At 47.4% G+C, this 16,764-nt stretch overlaps 1 protein-coding gene across 1 annotated transcript in view; it reads right to left on the bottom strand.

Moving 5' to 3' along the window:
• Positions 1–15,631, bottom strand: part of STARD8 (StAR related lipid transfer domain containing 8) — a 90,649-nt gene extending 75,018 nt beyond the window's left edge. Inside the window, exons 1-2 of the mRNA XM_062585078.1 lie at positions 15,486–15,631; positions 7,569–7,602 (exon numbers count right to left, since the gene is read on the bottom strand). Of these exons, the coding sequence (XP_062441062.1) occupies positions 7,569–7,602; positions 15,486–15,530 (79 nt within the window). The 5' untranslated portion in view covers positions 15,531–15,631. The remainder of the gene's footprint in view (positions 1–7,568; positions 7,603–15,485) is intronic.
• Between the last annotated feature and the right edge of the window lie 1,133 nt (positions 15,632–16,764).

Here is a 16,764-nt window from a genome sequence, read left to right as displayed (position 1 = left end):
GCGGCCCCGGCGCGGCGGCGGCTGCCCATCGGCTGCGCTCCCGCCGCGGAAAGGGCGAGCGGAGCCGGCTCCTCCCCTGCCGCCGGGGCCGGGGCCGGGGCCGGGCCGGCGCCGCGATGCTCCCCCGGGAGGCAGCGGCCGGGCCGGGCCGGGCCGGGCCGGGCCAGCCCCGCGCTGCCCGCTCCGCTGCCGCCGGCCGCGATACCTGCCGCTTTCCCACTGATTTCGGCTTCCCCGCCCAGCTCCTGCCGCAGAGAAAGCTGTCAAGAGCAGCGCCGCCTGCGCGGCCAAGCCTCGCCCCGGCCCGGCCCGGCCCCCCGGCTTTCCAAGCCCTCCCACCCCACGCGCAGCGGCTTCCCGCCGCGCCCCGCGCAGCCCCGCGCACGGCCGAGGGGCCGCAGCGCGGGGCTGCCCAGGCGCCTGCGGCCGGGGCCGCCCGCTCCGCGCCTCACCGCACCCGCCCGGAACCGCAGCCGGCAGCCGCGCGGTCCGGCGCAGCCGGAGGGAGGCTGGGTCTCCTTCACCGCGGAGCTAACGCGCCCGCCTCAAACCCGCCCCAGCCTCTCCCGCGTGGGAAAGGGCGGCACGAAGCGCGGCACCCGCGGGCGCCCTGCGCGCTCGCGCAGCCCAGCGCCTCCTCCCCTTGCAGCAAAGGTCTCTCCAGAAGCGCAAAGGGACCGCCCCAGACAAAGGAAACATCACCTCCCTTTGCACTTTGAATGCAGGTTACTTCTAAAACCCTTACCAAAGACAGACATTGTACCGCCAAACATTTCTTTCCGTGTTCAATGTATTTTCTCATTTTAATGTCAAGGAAGTAACCACAAGTCAAAACTTCCCTCTCCATCCTTTCGGTCTCATGCGAGCCTCTCAGAGGCCGCACATACAAATGTACTTTCTAGCCTGCAGTTTTTTTCCAGTCTGTCTCAATCACTCCTTTGCTACCATGGAAAAAAGCTCTCAGTGTGCTGAGCACAAGGTGGCCATTCCATTGCAGTCAAAAGGGCCTTTTCCCCACTCATTCTCCGTATTTGCCAAACACTTTACAGTCTGGCCAACACAAGAAAAGAAAAAAAAGTCTATTAGAGACTCTTCCTTTCTGTCCTTCAAAGAAAATCATCCAACTCTTGATAGGATCCTGCTGTTAAGGGGGGGGGGGAGGGAAATGTGCATTTTGTTAGCTACAGGAAACAGAAAATAATTCCAGACCCTGAAATTAAACCCCAGAAGGACTTAGGAGCTGAAATGGGGGGTGGGACTCAGTTTACTGCAGCAGTCATGAGATTTTAGAGTTACAGAAATTTTTATGTGCAAAAAGGGAACAAGGACAAAAATGGCTTCATTTCATAGGCTGGAGGTGCCTCTTGACTCTACAAATAGTTTCCCCATTACCATTTATTGGAAAAACTGAAGTGTGGCCAAGTGGGGTTTGATTTTCTTTTAAAGTAAGTCTTTCTTGGTTCATGTTTTAGGAGGGTTTTTAAAGAGTTAGTCACCGTGGCATGTGAATTTAGCAGACTGCCCTTCAGTCTAGAGAGGGTGGATAAAAAAAAAGGAATGATTTATTCAGTAGTGGACACATTTTTGCCTAAAGAGTAAAAAGGTAAAACGAGAACAAACCAAAAAATGTTTAAAATCACTGTAAGCCAATAGCACAAGTCCTTTGCATGCCTGTATCATTGCCCTGATGGTTACTATTAATTAACCAAGAGCATAATTACACGTACGCCTCCATGAATGGATAAGGGAATTACCTTTCCTGCAACCAACTCTTTACAAGGCTGCAGTTACTGCAGAGAAATAGCAGCATAAAGACAGCCACCGCTGGAAAGCCACCTGGAATTATGGTGGCAGCAAGACAGGAACGGGCAGTGCCTAGAACAACACTGAAAGTTGTATTTTATTAAAACAGTGTATTTTATTAGAATAGTATTTGTTTAAACAAAGTAGATCCACAGCAGACAAGCATGGAACATCAGAGCTCACAAAGCTTGACTGTGCCCAGGAGCCTAACTACAAAGGCTTTGCCACCAACGTACCATCTGGAAATTAAACCAATACGGACAGATGTGTGCAAAAAGGTACAGCAGTTCAAAAATAATCTCAGGAGTCCACTCAGGAGGCCAAAAAGGAAATGCTGAAGATTATCCCTCAAGTCTGAGGAGATACTCTTCTCAGCTCCCACAGAAAAACCCGACAAGAGGAAGCACAAACCATTTATTTGCTTTCAAGCTGTCCTAGCAGGGTGTTTTCCAGCGAATATTTTCTTGTTTAGGAAGCATCTTTTTACTTTCCTGTAGTACTACAACTAATCACAAGACATTTCACACTACCCAGTCACAGGATCAATTCCCAATAACCAGAGAGTGCCCAGGAACAAGGGCATGGAGGCTAAAATGCAAGGAAAATCAGCATACTAAAGAAATAAAGACTTCCCTTCACGAAAAATAACCAAAACAGTTCCCAGAATCTTCATTTCACTGATGAGTCCAGTAACATTCACAGGTCAACACCTTCTTCCAGGAAGGTCTCACAACAGCGTGTACACCAGCTACCTCCCCGAGCGGGTCCTGCTGCAAGGCAGCAGACGTCGGGGTAGGTCTGCAAGTTACTTTCTAATAGAGATCAGTGTTTCAGAATGATTCACCAGCTGAGTCCAAGACCGACCCCACAAGCAGGCAGAGAAGAGGAAGGGGAAATGAAGACTCCCTTTCATCACATGTCACAGCAAAACCACTAATAATCACATTCAGTTCTGTTTTCTGCTTCCCACCACTGCAATTGTAATCCAGACTAATTACCATATTTTCCACCATGTAACAGGCAGCAGTTCCTCAGAGTTCAAAAGTCCATGTGGAAACTGGTCACTGCATCCAAATCAAACACCCCCCTCCTCCTTCAAGCCATGAGTTTACTTTGGTGTCTTCCTTTGCTTTTATGCTGCCGTTAAATTGCTGCTTCAGCTTTGAGGTCAGTGACACTCTTGGAAAGTCAAACGGTCTGTGCACAAACATACACATGGTCCCATCACCGTGTACGTGATCCTAGCTACCGCTCTGCGAGTCTGCCAGTCAGAAAGACAAATTTTTCTCTTCCTATTCAAGCAATGACAGAAGACCAGATCCCAATCTCCTCCTCTCCCCCACGCCAAAATACGACACTACGTATCCTGTTACACGAAGTCAGCTGTTGATGGCAGGGTGATTTGAAGCAAGGAACCTGCAGGAGGGATGTGCAAGTCCTCCTACTTCGCATGACCCACAGCTCTCAGACCAGCAAACCATGCCAAAACAGCGTTGCTAGTTCCCATGTTACAGCAGGTTGTGGGCACTCATCATGTGGAAACTAGAAGGCCTTTCTAGTTTCTAGAAGGCGATAGTAAAAAGCTATGAATCAACAGAATCTACTCAAGATTTAAATTTAAATAACTTTTTAAATAATCTTTAAAAAGATTTAAATGACTCATGTAAAGAAAGAAGAATAATTCATCTGTGACAACATATCTAGGACAAATAAATTTATATGATTACTTTTGGAGAACCAGATGCTGTGTAAATACAACCCTATTATTTTATAAAGGGGCAAAAATTCAGCAGAGTATCCAGTGGCTCCTTTTCCCTATTATTTCACAATGTCCAGTAGAAGTAGTCTATTTTTGAAATATTATAGTATCAGCATCATCTAATGCAGTTTTTAAAGGCATCAACTCAGTAAGTTACACTGGGGCTGCTGCTTAACGACATTTGCAGAGAACACTCCAAAGCCTAACTCTGCAGAGGTCTGATGCTGCTCTTGACAGGAATTTTTTTTAAAGGATGCAGTTCTAGCGTGTGTGGCTTGTGTGCAAGTCTTTCCTTTTTGCTTTGTCCAGAACAATACATGGAAAGTTTAGTTAATGTCAAAAAGGAAGCAGAGGGTTAGGAAATCTATGAAAATGCAGGCTTTGAATGGGATCTGTCCAAAAGGATGGGCCTGGCGCCAAGGAGCGGTCATTGTGTTTTGCAGCAGAGAAACAGCACAGGGTTATCCTGCAGGATGGGAATCTTGCAAAAGAAATGTAAGGCTGGGAGGAGGTGAGATGGGGCAGCAGAAGCAGCAGGCTTAATGGCCAATTATCAGGAGAAGAGAGGGTTCATTTCAAAGTCACTGGAAATTGCCTCTGTCCAGAAAATACACTGAATAAATTGGGCTGATTTGGTCTCAAAAATCAAGGACTTTAAGTGTTTTTCATTTTAAATTGTCTGAGAGATTAACAACTCTGCCCATCTAGACAGAGTAACAGTAAGGAATACTGTAAGAAACGTGCAGCTTCTTCAGTCCCAACAGATTATCACCATAACGCACCATTACCAGTGATTTGTATCGTTTAGCAGTCAGCAGTATGATCTGGGAAGGCTGAATCCCCATTTGTTCCTGTAGAGATACTGCCTCTAAGAAAGCAGATGAAAACACAGCTGTCTTTCATCATTACTGCTGAGGGTTCTGACCACGTCATATCCAGCTATTTTAATGACGATGGAAAGCAACAGCAATTTTTGTACAGCCAGAGTTCAGTAAAGGGGTTACGGTAGCACAGCCTGCTGATCTCAGATCCTGGATGTTCCCAGAGAATGAACCTAGGAATGGTTTTTACTGTGTAGCTGGAAAGGGCTCAAGTAGTTTGCCAGGTGTGATGGAAGGAGAATACTATTGCAGGAGAGATTTAAAGACATTCACCACAGAATGATCAAAAAGTGCATTCCCAACAGTTATCCAGTTACTAGGGATAAACATGGAACAAACTCAACCCTGCCTCATGCAGTTATCCCAAGAGCCAAGGTCCTTTTGGCACCCACCCTAAAGAGATCAAAAAATCCTCAGGGAAGGGAATGATGTCTCTCAAGATCACTATTATAATGTTTCTTTAAGTGACCCAGATTTGCCAGAGCATCTTCCAAGGATGGTCAACTAAAATGACAGCAAGCAACTGCATCAGCATGTTTTCAGAATTTAAAAACCCAAGCTGAGATATGTTAACGAACCGCTTGCTTGTGCCAAGTCCAGAGTAATTCACAGTAAAACAGGGTAGTCTAATCACATTGCATTTTGCTTTTTGTTGCAAGGTACCATACTGCTGAGTATTGCAGTGATACTGAATAGCCCACTGTGGCTCCAGTTAATACACAAAATCATATGCAACAAATACTTTAGTGTAAAACTGAACAGCTGCTCATGCACGTGAGGGCTCCTGTTCCTCCTGCATTCAGACCTGAACAGAAAAGTTGTGCTGTCCTGGACTATCCCTAAAGCAGCCAGCTCCCTGCCCAGCTCATCAGGCTGGAATGTGGAGATACAGCAAGGAAGGTGTGGGCTGGGATTATTATGAAATTCAAGGCAGTATTAACTGAATCTTTACCAGGACAGCCTTGGATTATAAAGGCAGTTTTAATCAAGGAAGGAGAGTTAAAAAAAAAAAAAAAAAAAAGTCTTCTAAACATTCTTCCCCCAAAACTCTTAGTCATGGATGTGATTTTTTAATTCTCCCCTGCCCCTTCCATTACACAGGGTTCTTTAACCCTTTTCAACAAGCTCTTGATATTCATGCTGTTAATCTCTCTTGTGAAAGGGCAAGAGAGACCACCCAGGATTACCTCTGGAGCTCCACTCACAAAGCACCTTTTGTTGCCAAGAGCTTTCCTGTGCTCTTGGGCTCTTGCACCAGCCAGGGCTCAGAGTTAAACCTAACCCTTAAGTGGATGAAAAACAACAGGCAAGGTCATTGCCCTCTAGTTAGGAAAACTACCTTGGAGATCCCCAGGCACATCCCATGAGCTCCATGCAATAACATGTTTCCTGTTTCACTCTGAAGGAGACTCCAATCAGCAGTACAGAGTGCTCTGCTTTACCCTTTCCTTTTCTGCTACTCACTGCTGATAATCATCTAAAGGGACCTGTTTTGACCTCCGCACAAAGGAGGAGACAAGGTGCCTTCAGAATGACCTAGGATTTCTCTATTTCCAGAGCTGCCAAAAGCTAATTCCCATAAGCTGAATATGGGACCAGGCTGAGTTTACTTGCAGGGTTGACTCTGTGCAAAGAACTTCTATTAGATTGGCTAATGAAATTTCAAAATCCAGGACCTTAACCTATCTTGCCCACTTGGCCAGAAGCTAGGCATGCACCTACTCGCATCTCTACTACACAGATCCAGCATTCACCCCCACTGCAGCATACTGCCTCGGATGAAAAGCAGAAGCACTAGTAATGACTCCCAAATCCTGCCTAACTAACAGTTTCTGCCTTTCCTCCCCTTCTTATATGCACAGACAGAATTTCAGCCTCAAGTTTCAGCAAGGTGATTGCAGCCAAACTACCTTATATCATGAAGAGGGAGTATTTTTTTCAACCCTAGGGAGGGAGAGACCATGGTGAGAAACACAAGACAATGCACATCTCTTAGCTGGTTCCTGACAACAAGGCTTTTTGAGGTTGCACACACACAGGGACAGTGTGTGCTCCACAGCATTTCTTCACATCTGATAGAGAAGCAGCAGTTCACACCCAGGCTGGCCCTGTAGTTTCTAGCAGGTTTTGAAGCAGGGTCCTGCATTTTTCTTAAAACAAGCACGTAGCTCTCCCTAGTCCTGAGGAGCAGACCCTGTTCCCCCCCGATCTCCTGTTCCAAGCACCTCAGATCGCACACCACCTTCTCTCACAAAGTGGGTTCCTTAGGCCATCAGCGTCACCAGACACAGAGACAAGAGGGCTCACCCCTCAACCCACTTTCTCCCAGGTGGGACCCCTGAGCTCCCTGCTGTAGGGCGGCTCCTATCCCCAATCTCTTCTCTTGTCTTTGCTGACAAACGATTAGGACAGAAGAAGCCTGCAGACACACACACAATAGCTGCAAATCATGAGGGAAGCTGTTAATGTAATTTTGCCTTGTCTGTTTGTTGCTGGTGAGAACTTTTTAATTGCAAAGCACAGGGGGCTCCAAACCAGAGAGATTGTCCTTCATAAGACACAGTAGCTTTAACATTTAGGAACTTCTAACGAGCTTATCTGTGGAGCAAGAAGCTGCTCATAATAAAGAAAGGAGGAACTGAAAAGAAAATAGAAAGGAGCAGACATGCTGTCAAGGCTGAGCTAGCCTGTTTCAACAGCTCACTGTATCAGTGCAGTTGTTGCAATGCAAATATGAAGGGAAGGGGGACTTAACTCATCTCTGCAGGACTTCACACACACACGGTTTTCACTCCGTTAGGTGATGAATATTGCAACTTTATGGCCAAACCACACTTCTAGCTAAGGTGGAGAATGGAGGGGAGGGGGAAAAGGAGGGGCTGGGCACATCTTGGGGTGAGTGGGAGGAGAGAGGGGGCTGCGGGCAGGTTCCCTAGTGCACTGTCTGGTGGTTGGTGCGTGCCAGCATGGCATTACCTCAAAGCCTTTTCTATTCCCTTAGAAAATAATAGTTTTGAGGAATTAAGAGTGGGGACAGAAGAAACCAGAGATTCAGCAGGATTCCCTTATTTACATAGCCTCTGCCCAAAACAATTCCTGCTCAGAAAAACACTGTCTCAGCTTACCTGCATCTTTTTCGTCTTTTAGCAATGTGAAACACTGTAAAAAGAAAGAAAAAAGAACAGAAATCATTTTGTTATCTTTTTACTTTCACATACAAGGACTCCTAAAATTTGTATTCCTCTTTCATTCAAGCCCAGTTCACACTCCAACCACTTCAGCAACTGGGTCCAGGTCTGATGGGAATTTGGGAGTTGAGAGACAGGGGACACAAGGCCCTAGCACCATCCCAGAGGAAGTGCCATAGGGTTTCCTTATCCGGCTTCTGCTACCCAGGGCAAATGTGCCAAACCGTTAGCGCAGCCAAGACAAAGCAGCGTGTGAAGAGGGGAACAGTCGCAGGGGGCACGTGCCACTCACAGCTCGAGGATGGCCACGGGCAAAGCCACCACAAAGCGAAATTCAAAGACAGAGACAGAGTGCCTTGGAGCCAGAGACCACCTCCCCTCCGCGCTGCGAAGCCTTGAGAAAGACGCTGTACAGTTCTTAAATAGGAAGGCAGGCAGGGACCGTCGGGTCCACGGCAAGGGAGCAAAAGTGAATGTAGGAAGGAAGCGGTTTATTGCTCTGAACTTTAAGACAACCATGATCTGTTCTGTGCCTCGGTGGCCACTGGGTGCCACTTGTGAGCCACCCTGCTCTCAGAGCAAGGGGAAACCTGCTGGGTCATTTTCCTCTCTTCCTCCTCCCCTGCAGTTTTGGTGCCCAGCGGCGGAGTGGGCAGTGCTGAAGGCACGTTCCCTGCAGGCCAGACCCATCTGGCTGTCAGTGGCTATGTCCCACAGTCCTTTCTCTTGTCAGCCGAGGCTGTGGTTCCTCACCAAAGTGCCCATCAGCTGCTCACAGCTGCCTGTTCCACCCTTCAAGAGAGGGCAGGCTGCTCCAGCATCTTTTTCCAGAAGAAAGCCTGGGGGAAGAGCACTCAGCATGATGGGAGGCAAGGAGGGGTAGCACCCAAAAGAAACTATTCCCAGGCTTCTTGTAGCCAGAACACAGCACTGATACCTTCAGTTTTTCATGCACTCCTTGTTCTCCAGACTGCTGCCCCCTCCAGCGTCCACAGCCATTCTCTGCCTTTCCCTGCATGGTGGCCACCTCCCACAGGACCTCTCTGGACACAGCAGCAAGGCCAGCAGAAACACAGCAGAGGAGAGCACAGGCTCTGCTCCACCTCTCACTTCGTCTGCTGGGGCACTACCAAGCTACGCCTCACAAGCTCAGCATCAGTACATTAAGGCACAACTGAAAGGCTTAGCCTCTGTGGAGAGGAGAAAACCAGACGTAATAAAACACCACTCAGGCCAAGATATCTGAGAGACCACGCATGCCACAAAGCAGGGCTTGCAGAACATGCCAGGATCCCCACTGCAGGGAGTGGTATGCCAAGTTGCATATGTACCATAAGCGCTTCAGGTGAAAAATAATCATCATGGTCCACAAAGCACAATTAGTTTTCCAAGACAAAGTTAGGAAGAATGCCAGCCTCGGCTACAATGGCTTGAGTGACCATCTGTTTTAGGAATCAGTTGTTTTAGGTGTTTTCTCCAGAAACAAAATAAAGTGGGAAGGGACTGCCATTCCACATGAGAGGAGTTGCAGTAGTTTCTCTGAAAAAGTGATGTTAATGGCATGAGAAACAGTTGGAGCAGAAGGAAGACAGATCCTAGGATATTTGGACACTGCCTTGGAGTGAACTACTAAAGGAGCCCTTTTCCCTTTAAGTCACCACAAGGGAATTTCAACAGAGATACCTGCAGCCCTGCAACCCCCTAACTCCCATGTCTCCAAGGCTCTGAAAGAACTAGTGGAGTTCCTCCTCCTTTCTCCCATATCTAAGCTCACTACTTTTGCTTCATTTCTTCACTTGCCCTCCTACTTCCGCAATGAAGGAAAGAGGCATTGTAACCTGACGGCTCTCTAACAATCTGAGGGGAAAAAAAGTTTGCTTAGTCTCAGCCTCTGATTATTTGGTCACAGGTATGTGATTATTTGTGCACTCGACTAAAAAAAAAAAAAAAAAATCCAGCTCATTCCCAGTAACCCCTTCCCTCCTTGGGAGGAACGGCAGAATGGACAAGGAATGAACAAACGGTGGAGTCTGAGCTCCACTTTACAGAATGGCTGCGGTTAGAAGGGACATCTGGAGATCATCTAGTTCAACTCCCCCTGCTCAACCTGGGTCACCTAGAGTATGTTAGACAGGATCACCTCCAGGGGGGTTTTGAATATCTCCAGAGAAGGAGACTTCAAAACCTCCTGGGCAATCTGTGCCAGTGCTCTGTCACTCTCACAGTGAAGAAGTTTCCTTATATTCAGGTGGAACTTCCTGAGTTTCAGCTTTTGCCCATTGCCTCTTGTCCTTTTGTTTGGCACCACTGAAGAGAGTCCAGCCCCATCCTCTTGACCTGTTTAGCCCTAAGATATAGTCCTTGAGGTTCAAGACTTAGTGTGCTCTTTCCTCACAAATACTTACTATCTGCTGAGGACAAGCAGAGACATACAACCTCCAGGACTGTCCAACCAAACTCAATGCAGAATAAAGTAGAAAATGACACCCCAACTCTTTCCAAAGCTACGTCACCAACAGAAGATAAGGCCTCTGCAGCACAGCCCAACAGCTGGGAAAACCAAGGAGAGGAAGGAAGGACTTTGCCCACCCTTCTTTTCCACTGCTCTGGCCAGGACTGACAGGAATTAGTCCTTGTTCCCCCCAAGCCTCTGAACCACCTGATGCCTTACCTAGCCTTGAACTCAGTTCAGTACATCCTTACACTCTAGCTTGAGCTGGCTTCAGAAGACATTACAAAAAGTCCTTGGTGCAGACAGATCCTCACTGTCACAGAGGAAATGTTAGGGCTCTAGTTTTCTCCCAGCCCTCTTGTTACCTTTGCAGCTGCACATGTGAGAGTAAAGGAGATGCCCACATTTTAATTGCACTAGCAGGCTCTAGAAGTGGAGAGTACAAGGGCATCTGCAGGCATGGGAAGCCAATGATAAAGATATTAAAGCAGAAAAGCTAAAAGCAGTCTGGCTTCCCTCACTGGGCTCAGCTCAGCACAGGCCCTACTTGCACTTTGTTTCCTCAGCTTCACTCTGAGCCCCACTGCAGCAGCCCCGGGATGAGGAAGGGACCTGAACACTGTGTTCACCCATCCCGGGGAGCTGCGCCAGCACTCCTGGCACTAGCACAGCACACACAGCATCTGCTGATGTCTCAAGCCTGCATTTCTGCAGGAACAAAGACAGCAGATCCCTGATGGCACAGAAGGAAGGACACAATTTGCAGGGAACTGCCAGCGGAGCTGTGCGAGCAGGAGAGGTTCCTGGCACTGCCCCTTCCCCAGGTACCGAGGTGCACAGCAAAGCCCAGTGGATCCTCTTTTAGGACCTCCCATAGGCTCAGACGAACCCCATGCTCCCGTGCAGTAGGAGGCTTAGTCCCAATCAGGGCAGATGTGCTCCCAGGGCCTTGGGGATAATTTCAGGAATGTAGCGTTCTAGTGAGCCTGATTTTCCCACAAGCCAGCCAGGACCCTTCTTCCTGTCAGGGGCACTGGGGCTTGGGGATAACACACAGGAAGACGTGCTTAACCATGTCACTGCTGCTGTGCTCCTCGCAGGAGCTTCTGGCCTTGGAAAGGCACCCAGCGAAAGCCGCTCTGGGACCCCGGGGTTATCGCTGGAATTCCACAGAGCTTGTGTGGTTGTAGGGAGGTTACCAGGGTCCTCAGCCTTGTTTGGCATTTCTAATTCTTTTTTCTCACTGGAGGGAAATGCAAGGAAACTTTGCTGGCTGTTGCTTGCTCACCTCTGTCCAGTCTACAGCCTTCAGGGAAAGCCTGTGCAGAAGCCCGACCATTGCTGTAGCAGCACGTTAGGAACTGGAGAGTATCAGAGCTGAAAATGTTTGGACAGTTAGATTATCACTGGGATCTCCACAATATCCGTTATTGCAAAACTCTTATATCTAGCAAATTAGTTAGATACCCATGGAGATGCAGCAAGGTCTACTATGCAGTGAGGTACTGCTAGTCTAAAAAGCCATAGCAAGAAAGGGATAAGAAAATGCCCTTATCCTAAGATAACTTTTGGAAGCTTCCTCTCCCCTTCCATTTGCATCCTGGCCTTATCATCTTCATCATCTTTTTTCCACAAAGTCTTCCACCCAGGCACAGCTCAATCGCATTTAATCTGGAGAGCTTTAATATCACCATCAGAAGCCTGCACACACCTTTCTGCCCATTCAAGAGCTACTGCTCTTCATAGCAAGTAGCTGAGCAACACAAACAGGGAGTAGAAAAAAAAAGAATGAAAGAAAAAAAAAAAAAAAAAAAAGAGATGCCTCAGCCCCTATCTGAGACCAGTGCTGGTTGACAGAAATAATGAGAGGCGTGATGTCCTCTGTCCCTTCTGCTTCCTGAAAGCTCAGCTGTTCCCAGCACTGTCTACCACTTTTGGCCCTGGAAGCAGCTCTCTGGCTGAGCACAGAGCCAGTGCAGGCTGCTTACCCGGCTGCCACCCCTAGGAAAGCTTGGCTATTCCACCTGGGAGTTGTCTAACACTTCTAGGCCCCAGTCTGTGATCTATCAAGTCTGATTTGTGGTTACTGTGGAAATGATGGAAGTGGAAATATAGGGAACTGTAAGCTTTCGACAGAAGAAGAGAAGAAAAAGAGAAATTAAGACGTCTCCACCAGAATATCTTGTGTTGCTTCAAGTAGAGCAACCGGAAGTTTAAAAACAGCAAAGAAACACACGCAAGGCACCTTCTGTACTTATGAATAAGGCACCTGTAATATATAGCAGGGAGCTCCTAACATCCTTAGTGGAGTTTTGCTACACCAGACTCAACAGAAGTCTTGCAGGCAGATCCAGTAACGAAACACAAAATGCAAAAATATCATTTTTGAGCTGAGTAGCTCAATGTGGTCCTCACATCTGGACATCAAGGACACTCCATTCTAGGCAGAATTCCCTCCCATCTCTTACTGCTGAATCTGCCATTCCAAAGGAATCATTACTTTGTTTACACATATTTAAACAGATTTTTTTTCCCTACAACATGTAAGCTGTGGGGTGTGAGTCTGAACATTGTTCTGCAGGGCTTGTTCTCCGTGGGCAAAGTCCATCCCTTTTTTTCTTTTCTTTTTCTTTTCTTTTTTTTTTTTTTTGGGGGGGGGGGGTGAATCTATTTAATTTCAAACATCATCTGTGATGTTGAAAAGTTGGCCAGCAATGAAACTTTTCAGTGACCAGGAGGAGATGAAGGTAGGGGAAAAAGAATCTTGGAACAATAACACAATTTTACTCCAGATCCTGTGAACGACTTTTGCCCACATTTAGCCTGCAAAGTGCTGTTTGCATGCTGAAAAAGCATTTTTAAAACAAAAGGCTGATACAAATATCTGCTTGATTAGTAAAACCAGGGGTTCACATACGAAAATATTCTTGAGTGGAGGAGGTGCGAGCAGGGAATGTATCCGGGGGTGAGGAGATGCTGAGAGGGTGCTACCGAGCACTCCCTGGGGAGCAGAGCCAGAGGAGCAGCTGCAGCAAAGGCAGGCAGCGGGGCAGTGATGGGGAGATCTGGCCAGGTCACACACTGAGCGGGGCAGAAGCTCCTTAGCTCTCAGGAGCTTCACTGGCACTGAGTCACCCGCTCTGGCAACCTCCTCGAAGACCCAGTCCGCTAGATCTAGACCATTACACCTTTTCTCTTGCTCCCTCACTGCAGCACTAACTTGGCTTAATGCTAACTTGGGGTGTCAACATAAGTTGTAAGCTCATATTTGCACGGGTAGATAGACATGCTGTGGGTACCAGGAAAGCTCTGTCTGCATCCATGCGTGCTAGAAAAAGGTAATCAGAGATTCCCCAAGTTACAAACAGGAGTGACACAGGGTGAACCAGCTGCCCACTGAGTACCACTCAGGTGGCGAACATGCAAAACCACAACTGTGGCAAAGGGTCAGAGTCATCATGTGCCGCCAGTTGTTCAGTGGGATCATTCATCAAGTAAGAAGTAAAGCCAGTTGTCCACTGATTGCTTTCAGTTCTGCTGAGGTCAGCGGGCACTGAGGGAGCCCAGCACAGTGCAGGATGGAGCCCTCCGACATACCGTTGTTAACCAAGCTCTGCAAGAAAGGATGAAGTGCCTCCAGTTCTTATCTTAGTCTCTCCACAAGCAAGATGACAATAATAACACTTAGCTCACAGGGATGAGGAGGGTTAATAAGGACTTGCAAAGCTCCCTGGAGACAGCAGGGACAAGACAGCTATTAATAATATTAATGAATTTCTCAACTGTCATTTTTAGACTCAACTATTTTAAGCTTTGCATTGAAATCCTTAGAGAATAGTGTACATTCCACATTCATTTCACCACAGCAGATCCACATGCTTGATACAATCTGGTGTACAGTATTGATTGGAAAGGGATTTTAGCATTTTTCCAACTTGAAGCTCTTGAAGTCCATACTGACAGTACCTCCAGCATTTATCAGTCACATACCACTACACTGTATCACAAACTGTGATACAACAAATCTAACAACAAACAGGGTCAGGTTTAAAGAGATAGAGTTGCACATTATTAAAAAAGCAGAGAAGGAATTAAACGAAAAAATACCAGATGCCATAAGAACTACCGCTCCAGGAAATTAAAAACTCGGGGCCTCCGGTCTCAATTGTTCCATTGTCATCCTATTTGTAGCCACTCTGTTATTCCAGACTGACACAAATGTAAGCAAAATCAGAACCGGGCCCAAGTGCTCCATCACAAATGACCTAACCCTCTAAACATACTTTACTGCAAACATGCCTGTCTGAGAAAACAAAATTACAGAAAACTGCACCATGTAAACATACTGGCAGAATCCAGACCGCTTTACATTTTCTGCAGTGGATGGCCTTAAGCACATACGGCCTTTTCACCTGTTCTAAGACAACATCTCAGGGCCTGCAGCATTAAAAGGTTCACAGATACCTGTGAATAACACATTTTGTACCATTCAGGTTTATGTGCACGTTTGCATTTGTTCTGTTTGCAAGCTGTGTTCAGCCAACAGCTTATAGAAGGTGTCAGCAACTGCAGCCAATGCAGAAGAGCGAGTAGGAAAAAGAGAAGGGTGTCTGACCAAACGTTCACATTAAGAAGGAAGAGATTTATTCTATTTATCGAAAGTAACTCAGCCATAATTTGCTGTTTATCAAAAAGCAAGGAGGAAACGCATGCCAAGGACAGAGGTGGAGATGGGACCGTTCATCATAGTTACGGCCACTGATTAGAAATAGGCACATCTGTGTGGGGCCAGCAGGGGTGATGAACCCAAGCCTTCTCTCTGCCATATCTCACCCAGACCAGACCTACGACCAGACCTATTCAAGAACCATCTAATTTATGGCAGCAGCACACACGCATGCACATATACACAGAGCTCATCGACAGCTGCATTTCAACTACTAGTTGTGTGTCCATATATAACCTGTGTATCCAGGCACATATGTTCATTTTGGGGCCATGCCCACTGAGCAGTCACATGCAGCCTTAACGCGTCCGTGTGCCAGAGAGGCTGTGAAACGTGTGTCTATCTGCCCACATGCCAGCAGCTTTCTGCAGCGAGCAGCACCCCTCCCTGCTCTCCAAAAGGAGCTGCTGGCTTCAGGACACTTTGGATAACATGACTAATATATATGGGTCCACGCAGTGCACTCAGACATATGTATCTGCGTGTAGGCCATTCAAAATTAACCTCTCCACATGTACATGCGGCACAGGCAGGACATCCCTCCAAATCAGGAACTGAACTACAAACTCAAGCACCTCTTGGGACGCCTCCCCCATCCATCCTGCCTGGCTCCTTTTCCTGGAAAATAACAGGGTGTCAGAAAGCCTGGACACAATTTAAATGGGCAGTTTCTTACCTTGGCTCTTTTGAAGCAAGCCCAGAAAAAATCCAGTAATGGCATGATGGACAGAGTAGCCGGGAGAACACGTGGACCAACCGTCCGGCACGCCAGCGGCTAGACCATAGTGCTGCCCTCAGCCCCGGGCAGAGGCCACCCCACCAAATCCACAAGTTTCTCCTTGCAGCACACAGCAGCTGGGCGAGACCTAGGGAGGACGGAGCTGCTGCGGCAGGGAGAGGGAGGGAGGGACAAGAGGAGGGCGCACTGCCTGGGGAGGCGGGCCAAAGGATTCAAACCCTGCACCGTTATTCAGTTGGTTACGGACAGGCTTGGATTGCAATCGAAATTCTCTGAAGATTGCGAGTTTTAAAAAGAGACAGGCTTTCCTTCCTGACTCTTTAAAGCACCATGCGGCATTGCTGTCCCCAGGCAGCTGGAAAGAGCAAAGGAAAAGAAGGAACCACATAGCAAAAGAAATGGGAGTTTCACTGTCAAAGACACATGTAGGACATTGGAAATCCAAACCCCAGATGGTTTAGATTTTCACTCTAACCCCTGCTCCAGCTCATCAGCACCAGTCTCAAATGCACTTTCACAGAGCTCTCAGTATTTTCCTCTAAGGGATAAACAGTACCCTGCGTTGTTAACATTTCCGTCCCCGGACGCCCCCGCCGCAGCCCGCAAACCCTTTACGCTCAGGTGTAGCCAGTTTCACTGCAGCCGCAATGGGAAGTGAATTCTTCTGCAGGGCAATTGGCAGCGGCTCTGCAAGCCTGCAATTGTGGCTATAGCTGGGAGAAAACTGTAGGGGGAAAAAAAATACAATAATCAAATATGACCCAGCCATTCATTTTGACTCTATTCACAGCTCCTTATCTTCCTTCTGCAAACATTTGTGCAAGCTTAGCATTTGTTCACAAGAAAGACCATAATAAAAGGAAGTGCCACAAACTTTTGTGCAAGTAATCAAGAATACGGGCCTTCAAGTTAGAAGTCTTCTTGTAGACACGTAAGAAAAATACCACCAATTTCTGATTTAAGAGATCTATTTGAAAAACTACAGCAAGCTGATCAGCAGTCACATCAGGGATACACCATATTTCTGGAGAGCAGTTAGTAAACGACGAGTCGCTCTACAATACAACTCCTGCTCACTCCTTACCCCCGGTTGCCATGAGGCTCCTCCACACACACCAAGTAACGACCACAGAGGCCAACCCTGGATCCACACAAAATACACAGCAGGACTAGAACATGTGCTGTTATTTACGAGCTCTCTATCCGAGCATTACGT

Source organism: Rhea pennata, chromosome 11 (assembly GCF_028389875.1).
Source record: "Rhea pennata isolate bPtePen1 chromosome 11, bPtePen1.pri, whole genome shotgun sequence".
Taxonomy (NCBI): Eukaryota; Metazoa; Chordata; class Aves; order Rheiformes; family Rheidae; genus Rhea; species Rhea pennata.
This window is presented reverse-complemented; position numbering and strand designations above follow the sequence as displayed.